Source organism: Anarhichas minor, unplaced genomic scaffold (assembly GCF_050575085.1).
Source record: "Anarhichas minor isolate MPS153535 unplaced genomic scaffold, ASM5057508v1 ptg000062l, whole genome shotgun sequence".
In the NCBI taxonomy this organism is placed as follows: Eukaryota; Metazoa; Chordata; class Actinopteri; order Perciformes; family Anarhichadidae; genus Anarhichas; species Anarhichas minor.
The window spans coordinates 697,284-721,355 of NW_027466508.1; the positions used below are offsets into that span (position 1 = coordinate 697,284).

The following is a 24,072-nucleotide window of genomic DNA, read 5'->3' on the forward strand; positions in this document are numbered from 1 at the left end:
CTGCTGTCTGAGCGTGTCTTCTGCAGAGTCAGTGCCATTACCTGAGATATAACGAGAGCTGTTTTAGTCCCTATGAAAGCTTCTCGTGCACTTTGTAGCAGCTTCGGTCCTGCTGTGTTCTCTTTATTGGTTCTGGCTCATGTCGGTAGATTAGCTCATAATGGCGTGTTAAGTGCAGAGCTTTTTAGGTCGCTTACTGAACCCTGAAAGTAACAAGGCTAATAGTCCCGAAGTTATCAACGTAATTGTTTCTGGAAAGCTGTGCAGAGGCGACGTATGTGAGAACAGACCGGAGGTGTTGTGTGTTGCTGTTGTCATGTGAAGAAATGCAGCAACTGGTTTGTGATTTCATGCTCGAGCTTCAAACGGGAGACTAAATGGTCCTCAACAGGTTGAGAAAATTGAGCTTCTCAGTTATGAAATAGTTTCAAAACTCGCTGAGTGAATAAAAAAAAAGCGCCACATCATCATCATCATTATTATTAAGCTAAAAATATACAGACCCAAGGTTGTGTGCAAGCAAATTCAACATTTTTCTGCTGTCACATGACGAATGAGTGGCTCAGGTTTTTGAGTGTTAATTGGTGAGTTTAATTGGTTCCTCTATAGGATTACATGGATTTGTTGCTCAATTTGAACCAAGTTCTTCAAAACATTTTGACCAAATTAGTTGTGTTAATTTAATTTAATAATGAAAATGTGACACATCCCTCAAAAATAAATGCAGCAAGTCACTGATTGCTTGTTCATCCGTTCTCTCCCTTTTTTGGTTTCATCATTGAAGTCTTTGATTGTGTGTCCAACATCAGCTTGACCATCATCTCTACTTTCAGAGATGTCCTCTAATCTCCCCTGATTCTCACACACAGCTGAAGAGACTGGGTTGCACGTTTTTCTGTTTGCTGTGCTTATTTTTTATATGTTAAAAAGTAGTTGCCACTGATGGGAAACTTGTGTCCCACTTTTTCTTTTTTAATTGACATTGGGGCGTTCCACCATGCTGTGCATCTGTGTTTGGCGCTCCATGAACCAAAGACTAGGTTCAGGCGTTTGGTTAGAAAAAGCTCAGTCGGAGAATCCTGAGGACAAGCATTGCAAAGACATGAAAGTCTTATTCACTCTCATCGTAGTTACAAGACACTTGATTTTTACAGATTGAGACTTGCAGTGTATTTGACTGATTATATCTGCATGGACAACAAGCATTCTTCTAATTTAAACTTCACCCTAGAGCAATGATGCAGTTATGTACATAAACAGCACTGCAGTGTTTGCTTTGCAAGCAACAAGTCAGTGTCAGTGCAAACAACAACAGAGATGAGAGAGTGTAGTAATGTGATGCGGTGGCTCCAGCTGAGTGACAGTTTGACAGAGAAGAACTTTACACACGACCACAAGAAGCACAAAAACACATCTGCTCCGCTCCTCCTACTGTATAATCAGCCGCCGTCACGAACTCTCGTGACATGTGCTGAACTTATGCCTCGGCATCTGCAGCCGCAACACAAAACTCACTTTTCTGTCGTTCAACTCAAGGGCACCATCCCAGTGTGAGGCCCCGGCTGGCCTCGCCCTCTCTCTCCGCCCAGGCCGACCCAGCGCTGCGGGGATGGCCTGTGTGCGTCATGCCCTTCTGCAGGCATCGCACACCGGCCTGGTGACTCAGCAAGCCGAGGCAGCGGGGGATGCTGGATGCAAAGCAGATTGGTGTTTTTGTCCGTGAGAGAGAGAAAAAGACGCAGCTGTCTGATTGAGTGAGTCACCGCTGCTCATCACAGGCTTTGAAGAGCTGACTCTGTGTCAGTTTTGAAGGCTTAAATTAGGCTTTATTATGTGAACATGAATGAACATGTGTCCAGGCTTTTTATGCAATGCGTGACAAAGCATGGTCGGTTGTTTACCGGTCTTTGTCTCTGATCCGAGTTAAGATGAAATAGCACAATGCCAGTTATTTGCACATCACCTTAACCCACTGTGAAGGGCGAAAAGAAAAGGACATTACAGAAGCCCAGACAAGGAAACAAATGAAGCCTTGAATGATGCGTATTAAATCAAAAGCTGATAATAAGGGTCTGATTGTTCTCAGTTGTGTATCCAGTACTTTGGATCTGAAATTAAATACTTTGTACTGCACTGTTAATGGTCAGCGTTAAAACCAAAAAGGCGCAGATTTTGTGCAAATTCCCAAAGCAGGGGGTCAATAGGCCACATATGACATTCTCCGTGAGGCCCCGACAGTGTGAATGAATCCGTGTCATGTTGCTTTCTCTGGTGACGGGAATGTCCCTGACATGAATCTACAGCTCCTAAAAAAAGACCATCAATCCCACGAGGAGAGTATCGGGATTACTGGGGCTTTCTGGGGATGGAGGGATTTTCCCTCCTGGAAAATGTATCTTAAATCAGATTCTTTGATATGGATCACTCAGTGTTGACATATGGATGTGAGTGACGCCGTGGTGAAATGTGTAACGATATTAACAGGGACATTTAGTGTCCTGTTTCAGGAGCGAGTCTTTGTTGTGCTTATTATTTTATTTTTGCATCCTGTTGAGCACCGTTGAGGGTTATAGATGGCTGAAACCGATCCCGGTATGGATTGAGGCAAATGCAGGGAAACATTTGACTTTGACTGAGGTTGTTGTGCCCTCACAGGGCTAAATGTTAGACAGGAGGTGTAGAGTTTGCAGTAAAGTTGATTGTTTATCGAAAGATGGTTGAAGGAAAGTATACATCACACAGAAAGATGCCAGGATATTGTTTTTGTGATTATATGTATATTTTTTAACGAAACCGGTGGCAATTAGAAACCTCATTTTTTATGCTTTTCCTTTGTTACTTTTATTTAGTACCATATTTTGAGGAATCTAAACATGTTTTTTTACAAACGCCTTTTTCAAACTAAGTAAAATACTTGATACTTGATGCTTCAGACACATTTCAGATGGCACAATAAAAGCACTGATGTTCAATAGCCATCCCCACACTGAAAGGGCCTGTCCTGTGAGGTAATAACACCGACCACTTCGCCTCTACGTCGCCCTCTTATCTATTCAATGAATTCATTCTCTGACAAAATTAAAATATCGATTCATCAGTCCTTTACAACCCTTGGGAGATTTGATTACATTTTCTACTCAATATGCAGAGCTCTTCCCTCTGATGTCGAGAGTGGTCTGGAGTCAGTTACACCTCATTCCTGTCTGATATATATTGAGTCAATAAATACTCCTCTTCACTAACCATGCAGCTTATTAAAATGCCTCTCAGATCTTAGCCTGCCTCTCATCACCTCCTGTCTTTCTGTGACCTTTGAACAATTTTCAGATCACAGAAGCTACGTTAAACACACATGATCCGGATTAATGCTTGATGTCTTTTTTTAGGTTTCAGTTTGTCAACATGGTCTTTGATTTACAGACATCTGACTGGTATATCATTTGTTCTGTGGTGGGATGGACTTCAGTGCCAGTTATATATCACTTGGGATGGTTCGATTATTAATGGTTACAAGTAATTAACTCCTTATGTTTACATGTTGTACACTAGGCCATATACTAGGCATCTTGGTGCCACTTAATTGTGCCCTCTTCAAGTAAATTAAGTATTGGTTTAAATATATTCTAATCGTATTAGCAGAAATATATATGTATTACTTTCAGAGATGCCCATGTTTTTTTGCCGTCGATTCCAATTGCCAATCGGCGATCCAGATTGTTTTCATGGTTGTTTTGTCTTGTTGTATTAGCTAGTATACAAGGCTTCAGACAACTTTTTTTTCACAACCTTCCCAGAAAATAATTTCAAAGGCCCCAAAGTCAGTGTTTACTGTCAGAAATTCAAAATGTTTCCTTATTACTTGATAGCTACAGCGGTTATTTGCATAAATACATACAAATTAATGATAGGGAATAAAAAGATTATATTTGTATTAATAAATAATAAGTTAACTTATCGAAATTAGTTTGAATGATTTTGTAAAAGCTGCTTAGAGCTAGTGTTGGGACGTTACGGATCAATTACGGTAACGTTACGCCGTACTTTTGGCCTCTAGGGGGTAGAAAAACTCCACATACTGCCCTGACACATTCAACTTTACGCCTCCTCTCAACTAACAGCGAGCGAGCGAACTCTAGCGATGTCGCCCTCAGTGTCGTGTAGATTGTCTGTCGTAGGTGCGACACTTCGCTTAGCCTGTTCGCTGACGCACGATCGGAAAAAGGGAAGTTTAGGAAGAGGTGACACGGTTATTAACATGTTGGCTAACAATTGTACACACCCAGCAGACTGAGAGCGACACACGCAGTAGTCAAGCTTCTGTTCCAACTTATTAACGTAAGTCCAATATTCACCCGTTTTTCTTTTTCTGTTGTGCTTTTATTCATTGCCTATCTGTTTCTATTTTGTTTTGGCAGCATTATTGCCCTATTAATCATTGCATCAATCTGTAATTAATCAGAGCTTGTGTGCTGCAAACAGCTACCTGCTGCTGCTGGAGAGAGGCTTAAACAGCTCAATACAACTGTAGAGTAGGAAAGTGAGGCCTTTTACAGTAGATATAATAATTAGATGCACTCTTGTTGTAGCAAATATTGATTTGTGTACATTTAGGAGAAGTTACATTTTTTTGACTTTTTCAATCTTTTATTAAGTTAAAATTGTGGCCTTTTTTCTCTCCTGGTCACAGTGCTGAAATGCATCACCTCTTACAACAATACCTGAGATATCACTTTTAAATGCTTTGGCTGAGAGGAAGACATCAGAGACACAAAACGTGTTTTATTTTCAGGACTTAAAAGGCAACTTGTTATGACTTGCTCACTTCCCCTTTCCTTCCCTCTCACAACATACCCATGCCCTCAGGCCCCCCCCCCCCCCCCCCCCCCCCTCTGGGTTCCACCTCTGTGACTGACAGCTACCCATTTCACCTCGATTTTAATTACACTCCAACCCTACAATTTGCGTGTCCGAAACTGCTTCAAAGAAAGCATACTCGTACAGAAAATTCCTGAACATTGCACTTCCTTCTCCATGACCAGCTGAGAGGGTGCATTGAAAGGATGGAGCCTAATCCTCGCTGCTTGAAAGCTCTCTGAGCTCCGTGTGTCACTCAAGAGGCTTTTTATAACTGTGCATTTGTGTTTGGGTATGCAGCCTGTGGGATTTTAAACGTCTCTCTGAGGCTCCTTGTGTTTAATGTGTGGTCGTGTACTCTCATAAACCTTTGAGCTTGTGCATGGAGATGAGTATATGTATGTTTGTGTGTGTGTGTGTGTGCGCACCTTTTGAAGTGCACACACCTGTTGTATGCCATCATGAGAGCTGTGATTCATCCGATGAGTAGCGTTGAAGAAAAGCTCCGGGTCTGTTTACAGTGCAAGCACAAAGAAACAAGGGTCACAACCGTGTCACACACCTCACCGCCAATGCGTGTTGTGTGTCCGTGTTTGTGCAGAGGTTTGACCTCAACAATGCCGAGCACTCATTCAGGACTAACAGATGCACTTGGGTTTCACAGTAATTCTTGAGAAAATACATGCACATTAGAAACCAGGTTACTGGGAGAAACTACTTTACACAAGAAATCTGACAACACATTCAAAGGAAGTATAGTGGCAACCTGGTAGCTGCTGGTGACTAGAAATTGTTCATTTCTTTTAACACAATCCTCATTTTTTATATGTATATAGTGCTATATTTCACTCATGTCATCCCATGTTATCTCATATCTTATAGAGAGCTGCAGGGATGGCGTATTTTTGGAGGCCAACCCAGAAGTTAGCACTGGTTCCCTGGAAAAAAAGCCACTGGGATTTTGGATTATTGCAGAAAATAAACTCCATGACTGACAAGCGTTTATGACTCGTTCATCACGAGTGGGGTATTTACTAACGTATACTAACCATTTCATATTGTAGAACAAATTGTTAAAATCTTTTAACTTAACAAAAATGCTAACTCATTTCTGTTTTTTAGGACTCATTCTTGCAGCACTCTTCTATAATTATATCTTTATACAACTAGTGCTTTTTATTGCTGAGCTGATCCGTGCTCTCATCAGTATACATTTTATTATAGCACTGAGCCTGTATGAACCTACACTAACTAACTAAGTAAAACCGAATCTGATGTCTGAATTTAACAAATAATGTCCAGTTGTGGAGAAAGACATATTCAGGCTGATAGATTCTACTTCCAGTTTATCTCTGCTGCTGGATTTCATTATTTTGAATATAAAGACGCATAACTCAGTTCTGCTGTCACAGCGATACTTTCCCTTCATGCATATGCATACATGTAAAAAAAGCTGTTAACAGATGCATAGGCAAAGAGACATTTCTCTAGGAGAAATCCAGCTTGAAAAAACATTTTTTTGTTTCCATGACATAGAAGAAATCAGATTACTGCAGAAAGCCGACAGTAACCTGGTTACTCATCACTGATTGTCTCTCCTCCTGACATCTTTGTCACCTGACTGACATAACAGTTTTTGGGTGAGTGTGAAAACGAGAGTGAGACATACTGTCGAGGGAGAGGTGTCTTAATTTAGCCGAGTTGTCACACGTGTTTCAGATCCCTGTGGTTCTGAAGTTTCACTTGTGAAACAGACTCTGCAGTTTACAGACAAGCCTGACAATGCTGCAAAATCCGGAGAGATTCACGAGGTATCAGTTTCTCAAAAATAACTTCTTCTTTATTAGGAATAATGTTTTGTGCAACTTCACTTCAACCGTTGTCTATTTCTTGTGATTTTTTATCTCACAAGAAATAGAAACTCACTCCTCTCGATGAGAGAGAGAGAGAGAGAGAGAGAGAGTTTGGCGAGTAATTATGAAGGAGGCTATTCAGATTATTCAGATGCTTGCTCTGCCCCCCTCCCCTCCTCCCCCCAGGCAGTGAAGGGTCTTTTCTGTCCCCAGAGAGTGATGTCAGCATGGCCCATTGAAAACAGCCGCCGTGCGCTGCGAGATGAATGCCCTGGCTGAGCACAATGGCCCCAATTTGAATACCACGCGGATATATGCCAGATCGGAGCCCCAACAAAAGAAAGAGGGCTACTCTGCTCCCATTCAACCATGTTGTTATTTTATTAGCGTCGTAAATTTGCTTCAACCATTTATACCTTTTGTAGTTTTCAAGTGTTTATGGAGTTTGAAACACGTGGACGACCCGACGGGGTTGCCCCTATTTTGGGATGGATTTTATTTTTGCTGGCTTGAAATTGAACGGCGTGGTTTGTGTTTGTGTCTGACCGCAGATCTACACGGACTGGGCCAACCACTACCTTGCCAAGTCAGGACACAAGCGTCTGATCAAGGACCTGCAAACGGACGTCGCAGACGGAGTGCTGCTGGCGGAGATCATACAGGTCGTAGGTAAGGATAAACACGCATTCAATTCAGAAATCTACAAAAGGAAACCAACATTAATCATGTGAAACACGTCATGAGTTACTTTTTTAAGACATGGCTGACCTTTACCAAACAGATAGCTGCATTTCTTTTAAAAAAGAGGGACATTATCATCCAATAAGAAGCTTTTCTTTTGCAAGATAGAGTTGATGTTCAACCCTTTAACTCTATTATCTGATGTAATAATGTCAAGTTCAGTATGGATCATGCAAAGAGTTTATATACTCTTGCACCACTGAAGAGTTTTCTTCCATCAGGACAAAACACTGTTGTAGAAGTTCAAATCCATCTTTTACAGGTTTGCTCTGAGGCTCATGAGTGAACTTGAAGAAGTTGGATTCATTTTAGCTCGACAAACTTTATTTTCTCATTCAGGAAAACCTCACAGGGATCTGGTGTGTAGTGAGATTCATAGAGTGCTGCAGGGATGACGTGTTTTTGTAGTCCAACAAACAGCCAATGGGACGCTTCCGTTGGATGATGGATTATTGCAGAAAAGACGATAGTGGCAAACAAAAGTTGATGCTACTTACATACTTTGTTCAGAAAGATAATCTTCACTGAAGAACGCTACTTTTGTGATTTTCTTTTTAAGCGTAAATGCAATCGCCAGAAGTAAAAATCGAATGTTAGGATATAAACAAACTACACCACGGTCACATGACATCATGTCACCACTCCTAAACTACAGGCAAACTCGTCGGCTTGATGATGTTTTGTAGTCTCATTTAGCAACATAGTAGCAACTGCATCTTTAAGACATGTAAAAGCTTCAACATTTTCAAGTGGGGCATTTACAAAAGTTTTTTATGTGGTCGAACAAAACGTTAAAATCTCTGAAGCTTGTGTTAACTACAGACCTTATTTCAGGCCTGTAACCAAAAACCCATTAAAAGGAGGGGACCTAAAGTTCAAGAATGTTCTCATTTCCGTGTTTTAGGACTCATTCCTGCAGCACTCCTTTAGTATGAATGTCTAACAGAAATGAAGATATTCAGCCTTGTGGAGGCTGTGAAAGTGGGCTGTTCCTCTGTACTTTTGACCCTCACCCTCGCCTGTATCATCATCAGTCTTGTCATTTCACGTGCCGACAGCCTCGAGGCTGAAGTGGGCTGACACCAGCTGACCGGTGACTCAGCATGTCACTGACTCTGTCCGCTCTCTCCCCCCCCCCCCCCCCCCCCCCTCGTCTCTGACCCAGATTTACCTCTTATGCTCCGTGGGGCTTCATCCTGCACAGAGAGGAGGCTCACTGTTACATGTGATTCTTTTTTTGAGAGTTAGATCAGGTTTGAGGCATTTTATATACGCTGTATGTGAAGTGTATGTCACGTGCTTAGTGATGTAAGAGTAAAGAAGTAGACGGGGAGATACTTATCTGCAGAGTAGCAATGATCCGCTGATTGTTTTCCAGTTATTTATGTCTTTTAATATGGAACTACATTGAGGTCTGTCCTGGTTTTTCTTTGGCCAGTCAGTGATGCTTTATTCCTCACCAGTACTGAACCAGTTTATTCCTGGACCGTCAGCACGTTTGTCCTCCCGAGAGGGGACTTTTTTGGGGCACTCATGAGGTAAAACTGTAGTTCAGTTTTATCAGTCCAAATGTAAGTAAACTTCCTGAGTGCACTTAAAAGATTTAGGCGTTCCTTAAATTGTACCTGCGTTCAAAAGCTCCTGTGGTCAAAAAGAAAAAAAAACGCCACGACATCATCGGTTTCATCCAGTGCTTTTTGTATTTTCACAACATTAAGCCTACATACAATATAGTTCCACGCTGATAGTTGACCACTGCTGCTCTGCTCTCATATTAAAACAACAACACCATCCATTCACCTGTTCAGCCTGCTGCCTCCCCTCCACTGGGGAAAAAAAACCTCACACCACATAATCGCTGGTGAAACCGGAGCAGCCTGCTGGTGTCGGAACAGCCGCACTGGGACCGGATGTGGCACGCATTTGTTAAGCTATTCGACCAACTCACACTCAAGGTCAGGACTTAGGAGGAGAGGAAACCTCAGTAACATTGTCATGAACTGTCCTTGAGGCAACCGTTAGCCTGATCTGTGACCTTTAAAGATATTTTACTTCTGTCCTCAGCTCCCAGTCTTTGGATACTTTCCTCTTCTCAAAGAAGCCTTTCTGGGTGCTTTTTTTTTGCGCTAGTCAAATGAGCAAAATGTGTCTGGTTGTTGTTTTATTTTTTTATTTTTTGTGTCTCAAAATCACAGAGTAGCTTTCTCTTGTGGGTGTCTGTCACCACAGTGTGTAATTTCTCAGGAAGCACACAAACCACAGCCAGCAGTAGTAGTAGTGTTAAATCATGAATCATCTAAATGTGTAAGTATGGAATGCTACTTGACAGACCTTTGCTAAAATGCTCATGATGATGAAGCTTTTGTTTTTAATATTGTTTTCCAGAGCTCATCAAAACCTCTAAAATCTCCTCCACACTCCACAAGGACATGTTGTTTATGCAGTGTAGTAGTGGCTACAAATATCCATCAGCTTTACTTACATGTTTGGATTGAGTTGAGCAAACCGATTGGAGTACAAGAAAGTTGTTTTATAGAATAAGAACATCTATCCTTCAATGGACCATCGCCACACCTCATTATTGCTCATTGGCATCAAGTTAAGTTAAAGGGGTTTTTGCTTATCCGAATTGAGGGTTTAAGGACAGAGTGTGTCATGTGCTGTACAGACTGTAAAACCCCCTGAGGCAAATTTATTATATTGGGCTATATTTATAAAATAGACTTGACTTGAACTTTTATTAATTTTCTTCTGCTGTTGCCAAGTCACTTATATCTTCATATTTGTCTTTTCATCAGGAAACCAAATATCATGTTTTAATTAGATACTTTTATAATTTATTCCCCACACTTTCAAACATTATTGAACTTGAATCATTTGAAATGAAATCAAAAAAACTAAACTACTGTTTGGTTGAACCACTGACAATGCGTGGACATATGGAACCTGTGACGAGGGTCAACACATTCAAAATGTTTGGGAACCACTGTTGCAATTGAGTCCAGTGTCTGCAGAGCACATTAAAAGACACTGCGTATTTATTCAACGGACAGGAAGAGGAGTACTTTCCCGCAGGTTAGGTACTGCAGTACGTGGTCCTGAGGTGGAGCTGCACTGTGGGCCCCACTGTGCCTCATGATGCAGGAGGCCGTGCTGTCGGCACAGTTGTCAGCTGTGAGCTGACGATCGTGTCTCAGCTGCTGTGGGCTGGGCCTTTAATAGATGGGAGGAATCCTTAACACCACACACACACACACACACACACACACACACACACACACACACACACACACACGCATATGCCCCCTTTGCAAAGCACACATCTCGGTTGGGCCCCCAGTGGTCTCGTTCCCATTTGCTGTGACCAGATAGTGTTTCATGTCTCAGCGGGAGGAGAGAGGAGGGGTCACAGTCACCGGCATGAACACCTCTGCTCTCCTCACTCAGCCGGCAATTGTCTGGGGGACACACACACTCAGGGATCTCCACTGGAAATAAAAGAGTGTTTACATCTTTCATCTTTCATCTCTCTGTCTCTGCCTCCTCTTTCTGTCCCTCCCCAGCCAACGAGAAGATTGGCGACATCAATGGCTGTCCCAAGAGCCGTTCTCAGATGGTAAGTGACCTTCTAAGTTTGTTTTGGCACGGCGTCGTGAAATTTACCTCTGTGTGCGAACACTTTCTCACCGACTCATGTGACCCTCGCTGGGAGCTGCGGCGCGAGAGTCACTGGTGAATAGTTAGTCCATTTATTTTTACTTTTGTGGTCTTGCGGGCTGCTGTCCGTGAAAACCTCTGGCTCAGACTTCTGGCAGTTGGCTCCCGGTTGAAAGCATCGCAGGCTTTGGCTTTGGGGCCAGTTTTGCCTCATCTTGTTAAACTTGCGAATAGAGAGAGTGTTCCTCTCTCATCTCCAGGAGTGAGAGCAGGCAGGGAGCATCAGCACTGATGACAAAGAAAATGTTTACAGACAGTTGTGATGTGATTTTTGTCCTGAGGGACATTTAGCAGATACGTAAGTGGGATTTCCTCTGTATCGGCGCTGGTGGGATTTCGGTGTTTTCACAGTTTCGTGCTTTCTCTGTGGGAAATGAGCCGACAGTGCCCAGAGCAGGGCTGCCCTCCGCTGAATGTGAAGGGGTCGTAAATTGGGCCAGTGTGCCAGCTGAGGGGGCTATTTTTGGCCACCAGCCAGACTACTGAAGCCTCTCAAAGCAGAGAGAGAGAGATACACGCCCATAGTTAACAACTGAGGAGGAGGTGGAGACACAGCTGATCGCTGAACCCTTCCTCTTCATAGCAAACATGGACCCACTATACTATACTTATGAGGACATCCTGATGGATTCCAGTGCTTTTACTATTTTGAAGTGCTCTGTTTTCATGTTTTGATTGTGTGTCTGTTTCTATGTTCTGCCATGTTATAAGTTCTGGCGCTGATTTAATTATGTCTTGAAGAACCTCATGGAATTCTCTACCTTTTGTAGATAATAACTGACAATAGAGCTAAATTTTGTGCCACGAAGCAAAATTCAACATAGTATGATCATCAGCTGGCTCAGGTAACTTTGGGTTTTCCCGCCCGGCTACGACCATGTTCATGTGAAAGAGTCAGAGTTGTTAATCACAAGCGACATCATTGGAATCATGAAAGACGTACTTCATGGGAAATCAGATACTTAAGGAAAATGTGGTTATTGTGACAGCAAAAACAAATATTCAAGGAGCTACAATGTAGTGTGAGAATGTCTTGCTTCTTTGTTTGATGATGAATTTGTTTCTGTATGATGCAGAAAGTTAAAAGTAATCTAAGACAGTTTATTTCTGCCAAAGCAGAGAGGAGAGAGGAGAAGAAAACGAATGCCCGATAAGGTTTATCTGTACAAAATAATTTACATTTGCATTCATAATTTACTGGGAGCTAATTAACAGCGTGTGGATTATTTTTCTAATAAAAGACAACAGAGGGCATAGTTTTTAGTTCTAATTACCATCACGTCTCCTTATGTTATGCTGTTGGGAATTAAAGAAATTGTGCACGATTAAAAATGCCGATTCTAATCGCCATTGTTATATTTAGTTTCATAAACTATCCCAGAGTGAACACATGGGAAGTCTGGAACGTGATTCTACTGACCTATGAAAATGTGTATTGCTCTTCATTACTTGTCACTTTATTATAAAGTCAGTACTTTTGTAACATCATTTTTCCAGTGAGCTGATTGGTCAGTAGTAGGGCTGTTGGCAGGTTTTGATCTGATCTCCTGAAGTTAACCTGCTTCGGACCAGAGTCGCCCTGAAGCGAAGGTTACCACATTGATCTACCCCATTTAAAAATGAGCCAGCCACTAGAAGTTCAAAATCCTGACAGAAATACATGCACTAAATCCCATTTTAAAATAGCCCCCCTCCGTCTCCACTTCCTGTCCCAATATTAAGCCTTTACCCATTAGCGCTGATTACGCCCCCCCCCCAGTCGCCTGTAATTGAACGTTTTGCACTCTTTGGTCTCAGTGATCTGGGCGTCTCTCTGTGGTTTGGTTGTGCTGTTATCAACCTCCTGTGTTGCCTCTTTCACATCCAGCCCCGCTGTCATCGGCAAACACAGCAGCTTCATTTTTTCAAAGACAAGAAAATTGCAGGATACTCACGAGACAAATCAAGTTCCAAATATATAATGTCTGTGACTGTGTCCCGAATGTTCATAGACGGTGTGTGTGTGTGTGTCAGTCAAGAGGGGGAAAAAAATTATAGTGCACATCCAAGCAATGTGATATTGTTTGTTGGATAGTGGCTGTCAAAATCTGATTTTATTTAGCTTGGATAAGCTCAGATGTTGCAGTGTGTGTGAGAGTATTTTTGGATCGCTGCGTATAATCTCAATAGGTTTATTAGCTTTAAAGCTAAATCTGATGCACTCAAGCGGTGCTAAGGGCAGGTGCAACCGCAGTCATTATGCAAATGTCTGCTTTGTGTGTTGTTGTACTGTCAAAACAAACAGACACACACACACAGGTCCTGAGAGTTTAGTTGGCAGCTGGGGTGGAGGAGTGTGAGAGCCCACTTTTACTGCACTTGATTTCATTGCTTTCAAACCCCCAAAGCTGCTGCCAATTACCACCACTTAACTTAACCTCTGTCTCTAAACGAATAAACATGGAAATAAGCTCCTTCAGTGGAATAAATGTAGCACTCTCACCTCTCTCTGACGCTAGCTGATTATTATGCTGGCTAACCAGGCCGGAGTGAGAGGCCTGTTTTTACAACTGTCACATCCTCGTTAAACGGACCCCCATCGTCAGGTCAGTCCTTTGCCACCCAGTCAGGCTTCTGTGTGTGTGTGTGTGTGTGTGTGTGTGTGTGTGTGTGTGTGTCTGTCTCTGTCTGTCTCTGTCTGTGTGGGTTCAGCCCAGAGCGAGGGTGTTGAGTTGACACTGAGCTGTTAAAACCACACAGGAAGCCACGCTCACGCAGAGGCACAAACACACACACACACACACACACACACACACACACACACACACACACACACACACACAGGGAGTCTCGGCCAAGCATCCCATGCTTTAGACTACACTTTTCGATATTGAGGAAGAAAGAGTGGAAAAGAGACTGGGCTTGTAGTTATTTAAAAGGGACACATCATCCTCATTTTTAGGTTCATACTTGTATTTTTGGTTTCTAATAAAACATGTTTAAATGCTTTTATGTTCAAAAAACACATTTTTTATATACTGAATATACCTGTGTTCACCCTCCTTCTGAAACGCTCCATTTAAGAGCCTGTCTCTTTAAGTCCTCCTCCAGAAAAAGCCCAGTCTGATGAGCCTGCATGTGACATTGGAAGGGGAGCTGAATCTGAATGGCTTTTTTTCTTATCTAGGCACGAATATGTCACTCACACCCTAAAGCATAACCCGGTTTTATCATCTATTTCACTCTGGGACCATAGTTTACTAAATGAACATCATGCCGTATTGAAGAAGACTTGAAACTAGCGATTGAGACCATAAACTCATGTTTACAATGTTTACTGAGGTAATAAATGAGGTGAGAAGTTTTCTATATAGTCAGGCCTTTTTTAGCGACGAGAGAAGTTGCCCCCTGATGGCCATTTCAAAAGAATGCAAATTTAAGGCACTTTGCATTTGCTTCACCTTTCAGACCTGGAGGTTACTGCCTGGTTCATAGGCACTTCAGATACCCAAATGTGCACAAGCACTGAAAATGCGGGTTATTTATGATATGTCTTTAATTGTTCAGAGGTTTTTTTTAATAATTCACCTTCAGGTGCAGTGTCACTTAACCTGCTTGCACACAGTCTGTGTAGTTTTAGAGATCCCAGATTCAGACTGCTGGGTAGATGGTTGCCTCTTTGACGTAGATGAGTGTTAGCGGTTTTGTAGATGGTGTAGATACGCGGGTGAACAGGCTGATACCCAAAATATGTTTTATTAATGATTCAATGTGCTGGTAAATGTTTGATCAAAGGGAGCGGTACTTTCTCTCTCTGTGTGTGTGGTAGATACAGAGAAATCCCCAACTACGTCAGCTGGTCAGACGTCACGTGATCACAACCACAGAGCAATCACAGATACTGTTTCTAAGCAACCAAATATATCAAACCTCGAATCTTAATCAGAGGGCACAGACCTTTTATCAGAATATATAAGACGGTTTGTCTTCCTCATGAGGGCTGTGGAGCCCTGGGCAACAAAGACACTTGACTGAGTCGTGTAGTCCAATATTTCAGCCCTGCAACAAAAGCTACCGCCGCAAAGCTTTCCATGAGACTTGTGATCACAAGATGCATGGTAAGGTATTCGTGTTAATTTGTCCACCCCCTTGTACATACACACAGACATACCGTGCTCGCTTGTTGCATAAGTAAGTCATCTGTTAGTAGTAACAGTTAGTCCATTCATAGCACAGTTTTGTTAATTATACAGGAAATGATTCCAGAAAGCTCAGCCTTGGGGAAAAAAACAACCTCTTTTAAACTAAAATAAATTCTTCTGAACAAGCAACAACAACACAAAAAGTGTTTTTTTAGACAACAAATTAAAGCAGCTTTGCTTTAATCTTATAATGCAATTTTGTTGCAGTTCATCAGGGAAATGTTGAGCCAGAGGATTTTTTTGTTTTTATTTGTGAAAGCAGACCCTCAGCCTGAGGATAATTAGGAAAGTCGAAAACTAACATAACAGAATATACTAATGATAATATACTTCATGAGAAGATAACAATAAGAAACATGTAAATATTCTGAATTCAATGAGGAAAAATACAAGACAGAATATGCTGCCTGATGTTGACCTGTGTGATTTTTGCATCATGATGTGTGTATCATAGCTGCTGGTGCATCATCTTTTATCAATAAGGAGTGAAAACCAGCACTTCCCTGAGGTGCTGAAACCTCTGCATACATTTTTCCGTCAAGAGAGAGAGAGTCATTGAGGTATAGTTGTCCAACTTCAGCAGGTGAGCTGGTAGCTGTAATCTGTGAAACCTCCCGAGAGTGTGCGCAGATACCGACACATTTAACCGCACAGTCATACAGATACTGACGGCACGTTGTCTCACATCCATGTTACGTGATCAGAATCCACAACACCCAGCAGTCAGAGAGTCAAATGATCATTTAAAGACAGATGTGAATCCCAGGGCTTCAACTAGTATTGAATAGTTGTGGTGTTGTGGTTACAGAACTGCTTAAAGGGACAGTTCACCCCAAAAATCAGAAGTACATATTTGTTATCTTACCTGTAGTGCTGTTTATCAATTTAGATTGTTTTGGAGTGAGTTGCCTAGTTTTGGAGATATCAGTCATAGAGATGTCCGCCTTCTCTCCAATATAATTGTCCAAAAAATACATAAAAAAAACAGCAATGTCTCTTTCTACAAATCATGACCCGGTTACTCAAGATAATCCACAGACCAAAACTAGGCAACTCACTCCAAAACAATCTAAATTGATGAATTGCTCTACAGGTTAGAAGAAAAAATATTCTTGATTTTGGGATGAACTGTCCCTTTAACACTCAAAGTTGTTGCTTCTCAATATGAGGTTTTGTGTCTCTTGATGCTCTTAATGCTTCCTCTGAGGCATTTTCATTTTGACAATAATTACGTTTCTATATTTAAATACAGAAATTAATTGCTTAAGATCAGTTATCAGCAACATTGGTTTAGAAATATCGACCTCAGTATCAGTCTTCAAAAGCTCAGTCAGACATGTAACACTCTTGCTCACACTCCCTCCCTCCCTCTAGCTATCCCTCTCTCTCTCTCTCTCTCTCTCTGTGTGTGTTTCTCACACACACACACACACAGCACACAATCACACACATACAACAATAGCATCCCTGTGATGGGAAGAAGTGTTTGTTCAGAGGTTGTTGGCCAGACCGCCCCACGCTGCTGCCGGAGCAGAGCAGAGCAGGAGGTGACGGCAGCCTGGATGGAGGTGTGAGGCCTGGCAGAGCAGATCACACAGATCACAAGCAGGTAGGAGCTACCAGTGGTGTCCTTCAGTGCTTGATGCTGACTTCTCTCTGGGCTTGTTTAGAGGTATTTTTGTTCTGATGAGTGTATTCTCTTCAGTATTCTCTTGACTGTTTGTGTGTATCTGCATACTTGGTGCATGTTGAGCATTCTACTACTACTACTTTTTCTTGAGTGTTTTCAATCATCCATCAGTCAGTTGTCTGAACACCAAGTTCGTGGAGAACAGAAGATAAATGAGCCTACTACAGCGTCTTAAACCTCAAGGCCAGACTCCTCACAGTAATTTGACTTTTACAGTAACCTATATCGTGATATACAACTTCTTAAGCGACAGATTATAGATCCATTGATTGGTCTTCTATTTAAAACACAGGTTCTGTACAGTAGCTGGTGGCAGATTGTTGAGTTAAATAGTGTTCCTCTGGCTTCTCTGAGTTCTGGTCCTTGCATGTTTTAAATAGCAGGAGGTTTCAGTGTGTATACCCCCTGGGAGGCGGGGCTTGGGAGCATCTCAGCAGGGGCGGGCCTGGCATTTGTGATGGGGTATCTTATTAATGAAGCATGTTTAACGCAGGCTGCTGCTATTTAAACTCCCAACTATACCAGGGAATTTGGGCCATTAGTGGAGTGGTTCAGTCACTCAAATGAAGTTTAGGCCTCTGGGCATGTCGATGGGGATACAGGGGTATTTCAGAAAGGTTTATTTTTAAAGAGTGTTGGTATTCAGAGAGAGGGCCACACTCTGCATTCCTACTGTTGCCACGTTTTCTGCTGTATCACCTCGAAGGGCAACATATGTCAGCCATTCTAACAGCTGTTTCTGGGGTGAGAGGTCACGGACATGACAGCAGGGGCAGCACTGCTGTTTCAACTCAATCCGCCAGCCTCTTCACACACTAACATGTAGCATATATGCAACTAAAATTGATATGGTAAAGGTGTAAGTATACATTTTGTCGTAGAGGATAGAGGTAATAGCATTTGAGTCTTAAATATATAGCTAATAGTAATGTGGTAGTGGGTGTAATTAATTGCATTGTGGTATATTATATTATGATAGTGTGGTAATGGGTTTAAATTATAGAAAATGTGGTTGTGGACATTTAGTAGTCTGCTCGAGGGTGACTAATAGTAATACTTTAGTGGATGTCATCACTAAAATACAATAGTAACTAAAAGTAATGTGGTCGTGGCAGTGGTGGAAGAAGTCATCAGATCCTTTACTAAAGTAAAAGTAGGAATACTATGGTCTTTAAATACTCCATTACAAGTGAAAGGCCTGAATTAAAAATGTTACTTAAGTGGAACTGCAGAAGTATTATCAGCATGTATTTAACATATCAAGTACTTATAATGCAGAATGGCTCTTATATTATTGTAGAAAATGATGCTATTCTGTTTTCATCACTAATGAATACATGTGAGACCATTTTGTTGTGGTTTGTCAATGTGGAGCCAATTGTAGATACTTCTAGATTAGTAGTACAGTATTATTGCATCATAGCATATAAGCATATCATGTGTTTTTATATGTACAAAGTAACTAGTAACTATGTGTTGAATAAATGTTGGGTAAAAAGTGCTATATTTTCCTCTGAGATGTAGCGGAGTAGAGGAAATATGGTCTTGAATGTAGTTGCAGTTGCAACTAGGAATCCAACGGATCACAAAACTCTCAGCTCTTTGTTTGAGTCACTGCTCGGATCAGCAGGAAAAAAAGGGAGCAAATATAACTTTTAGCGATGCCCTGATCACGCTTTGTTTTCTGCCGATACCGACAGTTGAACGTCGATGAGCCATAATGACCGATACTTTTTTTGTTGTTGTTTTGTTTTCCTATAGCACCTGGTAAACCAGAAATTCAAAATAGTATCTTTTTACTTTGCCATTGTCACCTATTTGCATAAAAACACACAAATCAAATGATTAGTCAATGAAAGATTGTATTTTTATTGATAAGTAGTCATTTTGGCATTAGTTTTAGTTATGTATTATAAACTAGCTAGTGTGGGGTGTGTAGATGTGTGTAGCACATGTAGTAACAATGGATTTAGAAACATTAGTCTGTGTCTTGAACGTCCGTATCTAACTCAGATGTTCACGTATTGTAATAGAGGCGAATGTAAATGAGTTTTTACTGCAGCTTCTCACCTCACAGTCAGATACTTCCTAACCGGAGAGTCACAGAGAGAGCTGTATGTCAAGCTATATTTAGTCAGCGCATATTAAGTGTAATCATGCCATTAATCTTTAGTGAGCGGGACCCTCCCGGTTGCAGCCCACACCCGGCCTCCTTTACAGACGACACAGTTCATATGTATTTTAGTTTAGAAACCACCTGGAGTGTTACAGCTCTATATCTGTACTCCCTTGGCTGTGAGATTATATTTAAGATGTTGTACTTTAAAAAACAGGTTTGTTGTAAGTACATTGTGGCAGATTAGCTTCAGTGTGTCATAAACCTACTCCCACTGGTAATAAATGTCATGCAAGAAAAGATGTAGTGCCTCTTTAACCTTTGTGCATACTGTAAAATGCTTTTAAATGTCCTTTTCAGTCTATTCTTCAGTAAATTGCCTTGCCTAGAGTACCAGATTACAGGCAGAGCGTCGGCCGTGCCATATTGATGTCTTTTGTGTTGTACCTGGTGTGTTTGCTCATCGAAAACAACAGTTGGTAAACTTTGATCGCGCGTCATTAAGCCGCAGTGACTCTGCTTGATGAATAGTTTTATTTGGTTTACTTTGTGATTACGTGGGCCAGCCCTGCAGATTCGCTGTATAATGGGTCACATGGGCTCTAAACAAAGCCCGTCTGCCTATCAAATCCTCTCGCAGTCCGGTGACAGCTCAGCAGTCTGCTCAGGTTGCCATGGCTGCTGTCACTGTGTCTGTATAGATGGTTTAGCCTCTCTTGGTGCTCGCCTGACAAAAGTCTGCTTGGTTTGAATCGTGTTTTGACTATGTCACCATGTGGCCAATATTGCATTGTTAGCTTTGCACAGCAGGATGTGATCGAGTCAGTCACTATATATAAAGCATTCCTATCACTTTACAACACTGGTATGTTTTACGTCTGCCAAATTTGGTACCATTTGTTTTGCTTGATAGCTCAAAAAACTAGTCAACAGATTTTGATTGAATTTGGTATAAACCACTATCCCTACAAATCTCTTTGTATGAGTCTGAAAATAAGATGTTAAGTGGAGGGGAGACACTACTGTTGACTAGGGTTTAACTAATAGGGTTTCATGGTGATATCTATCTATTGGGAGAAGCGTGCAAAAGACAGACCAGCATGCTTCCTCACATTATACAAATATGCAAATCGTAATGGAAATGCGCTGGGTGTGTTGTCTTACAGCTGTGTCTGTGTCTCTCTGTCCAGATTGAGAACATCGACACCTGCCTCAGTTTCCTGGCAGCCAAAGGAGTCAACATCCAGGGACTGTCTTCAGAGGGTAAGGTGGACTCCTGCACTTCTGCTTTCACTGGAACCAGAGTGGTAGACCCAAACCACAGGCCAAGCCAGGCCTGTGCTATGGAAAAAAAGATGAAGAACGAAGCATTTTTATTGGCAAGCTCATTTGCCTGGACACACTACATTAATGCCAGACAGTACACATTAAAACATGTAGGCTCAGCAGGGGCTAATGTACCAGAAAGACCACAATAATGCAGTCTTTAAATGTAGCCTGCCTCACAAAAAGATGGATGTTGGCTTAAATGTTTACATCATATTTTTCACACCAGGAACAATGGTAGTAATGGTATTAACACGACTAGTATTATCATTTAGTACAACAGTGAATCAGTGGACTGCAATGTCCCCTAACGGCAAGAAAGACGTGGGGTCAGTTCTCGGTTCAGAGTACACGTTCTCAAGTATTTTCTCGAGACTTGCAGTCCAGGAACATGCAAGTCAGATACATTAGAGAACCAAAGCCAGCAGTAGACGGCCTATTCCACTGTATTTGTTGTGTTTTCATGCTGCTGTTGAATACAGCTTTGCAAGAAAACTTTGTACTCGTTTCAACTCAAACTCTGTTCACTTAATTGCCTCAACACCAGATGAGGGTGCTAGCAAGTCAGATTATGTCTTGGAAACAATAAGTACACAATTCCCCGAAAACTACCAGAAGGCTGTAGAATCAAACTGAAAACATGCAGTGAATGACTTGACATTGTTGTGTACGGCTGCAGTGGGCTGAAGGTGAATGTGAGCATTTAAGTCAAAAGTACAATTCGTTCTTTGGTCACAAACTCGTCAGCTTTGGAGTTAACTGCCAACTTAGCGTGCATACGTATTAATGAGACTTTTTGTTACACTAAATAGGAGTAAGCGGGCGATAAATTAATTTGTCATTATCATAATAAAACAACAATATTGAAAAGGCCATAACAGCCAGTAAAAGCATATTAGCTTTAGTTTCTTTGCACAGAACAGCACTACAGCTGTCATTTTGCACGGCTGAAGTGACTTATCTCTCTACAGCTTTCATCCTCCACTTTTGATTTATCTACCTTTTTCCTCCTTCTCCTAACCTGCTTTTTTCCTTTTTAATATTCCACATTGTCCTTCTCCCTGACCCACAGAGATTCGGAATGGTAATCTGAAAGCCATCCTCGGCCTCTTCTTTAGCTTGTCCCGCTACAAGCAGCAGCAGCAGCACGCCCAGCGGCAGAAGTGCCAGCCCTCTCTCCCACCCAGCGCCCAGCCGCAGGGCACACACCCTCCATTGAGCCAGCAGAGCAGCGCCCCGGCCCAGCTCGGCCACTCTACGTATGGGACTCCCGCCCTTACAGCCCAGAAAGCAGCACAGGCCGAGATGCAGTCCAGGTGAGTCTCTGGCAACTGGAAATATAAGGAACGTAACCTTGAAACTGGGTTGTTTCTGCTGTTCTAATCCATCATTTTGTCATCTCTATCTTCCTGTTCACACCTCCTGTCATTTATAACTGTAAACCTGACCTCTCTGTCTCTGTCCTCTTCCATATCTCTCTTTTTCTTTTCCTCTAGGGATGGCTCTCAGAGTAAACTGCTCAAGTTTTCCCTTGGTCAGAAAAAGACCTCTAGGTCAGCTTCTTCTGCCTTTCATTTTTTTTTTTTTACTCCTCCCTCTCTTTCCTGCTCCTCCACACCTCCTGTCCCATCTTTTACTGGAAATAGGAAGGTAGAAATTGCCCCTAATCAAGGATAATGTCTCTTTCGTACTGCAATGAGTTTCACGTTGTTTCTTTGTCTGTGATTAAGGGCAATCTCTACCACAAGCACTATCTAATATGCATGAGTGGTAGTGTTTAGCAGATAGGAACTAAACCTCCAGGCTACGTTTTCGGACAGCCTTGTCTGTCTGGCAGTGCGCCTCATTTGCCAAGCCTGCTAAATGGGCTGTGAAAGACCTTTAGATAACCCTTAAGTAAGTGTGTGTGTGTGTGTGTGTGTGTGTGTGTGTGTGTGTGTGTGTGTGTGTGTGTGTGTGTGTGTGTGTGTGTGTGTGTGTGTGTGTATTTGCTTGACAAGCACATCCCCCATGTAATGTGACATTAATAATTAACGCAGAAAGAATCTGTGGCTGGTATGTGCCTCTATAAAATGTGTCGTTTAAATTTTAGCTTCCGTCTGCGTTTACATTTGCCTCTTTTTCAGCATGCAGTTTCGTATTATGTGATGATGCAACTTGAAATTGGATTTAAGATGTGGTTTTGCATGCTGCCCATCCCAGATTCTGTTTGCATTGCACCTGCCCCACATCAGCTCCTCTCCAAAGCAATGCAATGGCCCCACCCTCTGGTCAGCCTGTGTAACTACAAGATGAAGAGCTGAGATTCTCCTGGTGCTCACCACCTACAAGAACCACCTGGCTTTTCTAACATGTTTTCTTTATAAAAAAAATAATATTTCCCCAAATTTAGCTGCGTTTAACAAATTACTTTACTTTCACTGTCAGTAAATTTAACTTTTAATGCATTTTAAAGAGCTGGAAGGTTTTTATAAATTGTTATTGTTGAGAAGGCCTGTTTTATTCGTGGACAGACTTCAAATTATCTTTTCTTTTTTTTTCAAAAATGTGTAAAATACATGCCTTTAATAAGTAAATCTACCTCAGTTTCTGAGATTATGTGCACTAGAATTGCACAAAGATAATAATCGGAGATTCCTTGCACATCAGAATAATTCAGTCAGGTGCTGAAAGAATCAAATGGAGCTTGCAGAACACATAAATCCAAATTCAAATTGATCTGTATTTATTCCAACATTTTCTGCAAGTGGAAGAGGGAGCAATGCATTTCACGTGTGGAATTTATAAAGCATAAGTAAAAGGGTTCCTCGCGCTTCCATTTGCAATAATTCTTTTAAATAAATACCGCAAAGTTTTAATTTGGTAAGCCGAAGCCTTTTCTTTCCCTTTTTTATTTTGCACTTTTTCCTGTATTTGACTTTAGAGAATATAAATAGACAGGCAACTCTTGTAGAGATGTGTTCATGTTAGTTTTGACCCATTGTCATTTTTCTTTTACATATATCCATTACATAGATCATTTATTTTATACATGGCCATATCCAAAGGGGGAAGGCAGTAGACTGACTGGCCCTGCCATAATTCAAAGCCAAATGATCTTAGGCAGCTCTTGACTAAATAATGTGGTAAAACCCATTACCTTGCAATGGCCAGATAAATAAGGGCCAGTTTAAGTGAATGGCATGCTGGAAATGAGAGTTTTTACAATGTATACAAGAGCTGAGAGAGAGAGAGCTGTAATCTGTTTATCAGCATCTGCCTCACAGTCCCAGGTTGATGATGATGATGTCGCCGGCCTGTGAATTAGCATTTCATTAGCCGTCTGTGTGCCACGGCCTGGTCAGATTACAGCTCAGCTCACAGACCTCACCAAAGGCAACAGGTCGACGCACAATATGGAATCAAGGTGTCATAAATTTCACCAAGGCTTATCCGAGGCCAGTATTTCCTGTCTAATCCATGCGGGGAAATAAAGGAGCAGGACGTGTAATCTGAGGCTGTTGAGCTCACACCTCCCCTGGGACCCGTCAGCCCGTCCAACCCACTCGGAAACGTTCACGCTGCCATGAGCTCATCTGTCTCCATTAGATTACT

At 41.8% G+C, this 24,072-nt stretch overlaps 1 protein-coding gene across 1 annotated transcript in view; it reads left to right on the forward strand.

The window, feature by feature from the left end:
• The window catches only part of nav2a (neuron navigator 2a), a 102,523-nt gene that overhangs the window by 18,231 nt on the left and 60,220 nt on the right, over positions 1 to 24,072 (forward strand). Inside the window, exons 2-6 of the mRNA XM_076078012.1 lie at positions 7,259 to 7,376; positions 11,012 to 11,064; positions 20,343 to 20,415; positions 21,551 to 21,794; positions 21,975 to 22,031. Of these exons, the coding sequence (XP_075934127.1) occupies positions 7,259 to 7,376; positions 11,012 to 11,064; positions 20,343 to 20,415; positions 21,551 to 21,794; positions 21,975 to 22,031 (545 nt within the window). The remainder of the gene's footprint in view (positions 1 to 7,258; positions 7,377 to 11,011; positions 11,065 to 20,342; positions 20,416 to 21,550; positions 21,795 to 21,974; positions 22,032 to 24,072) is intronic.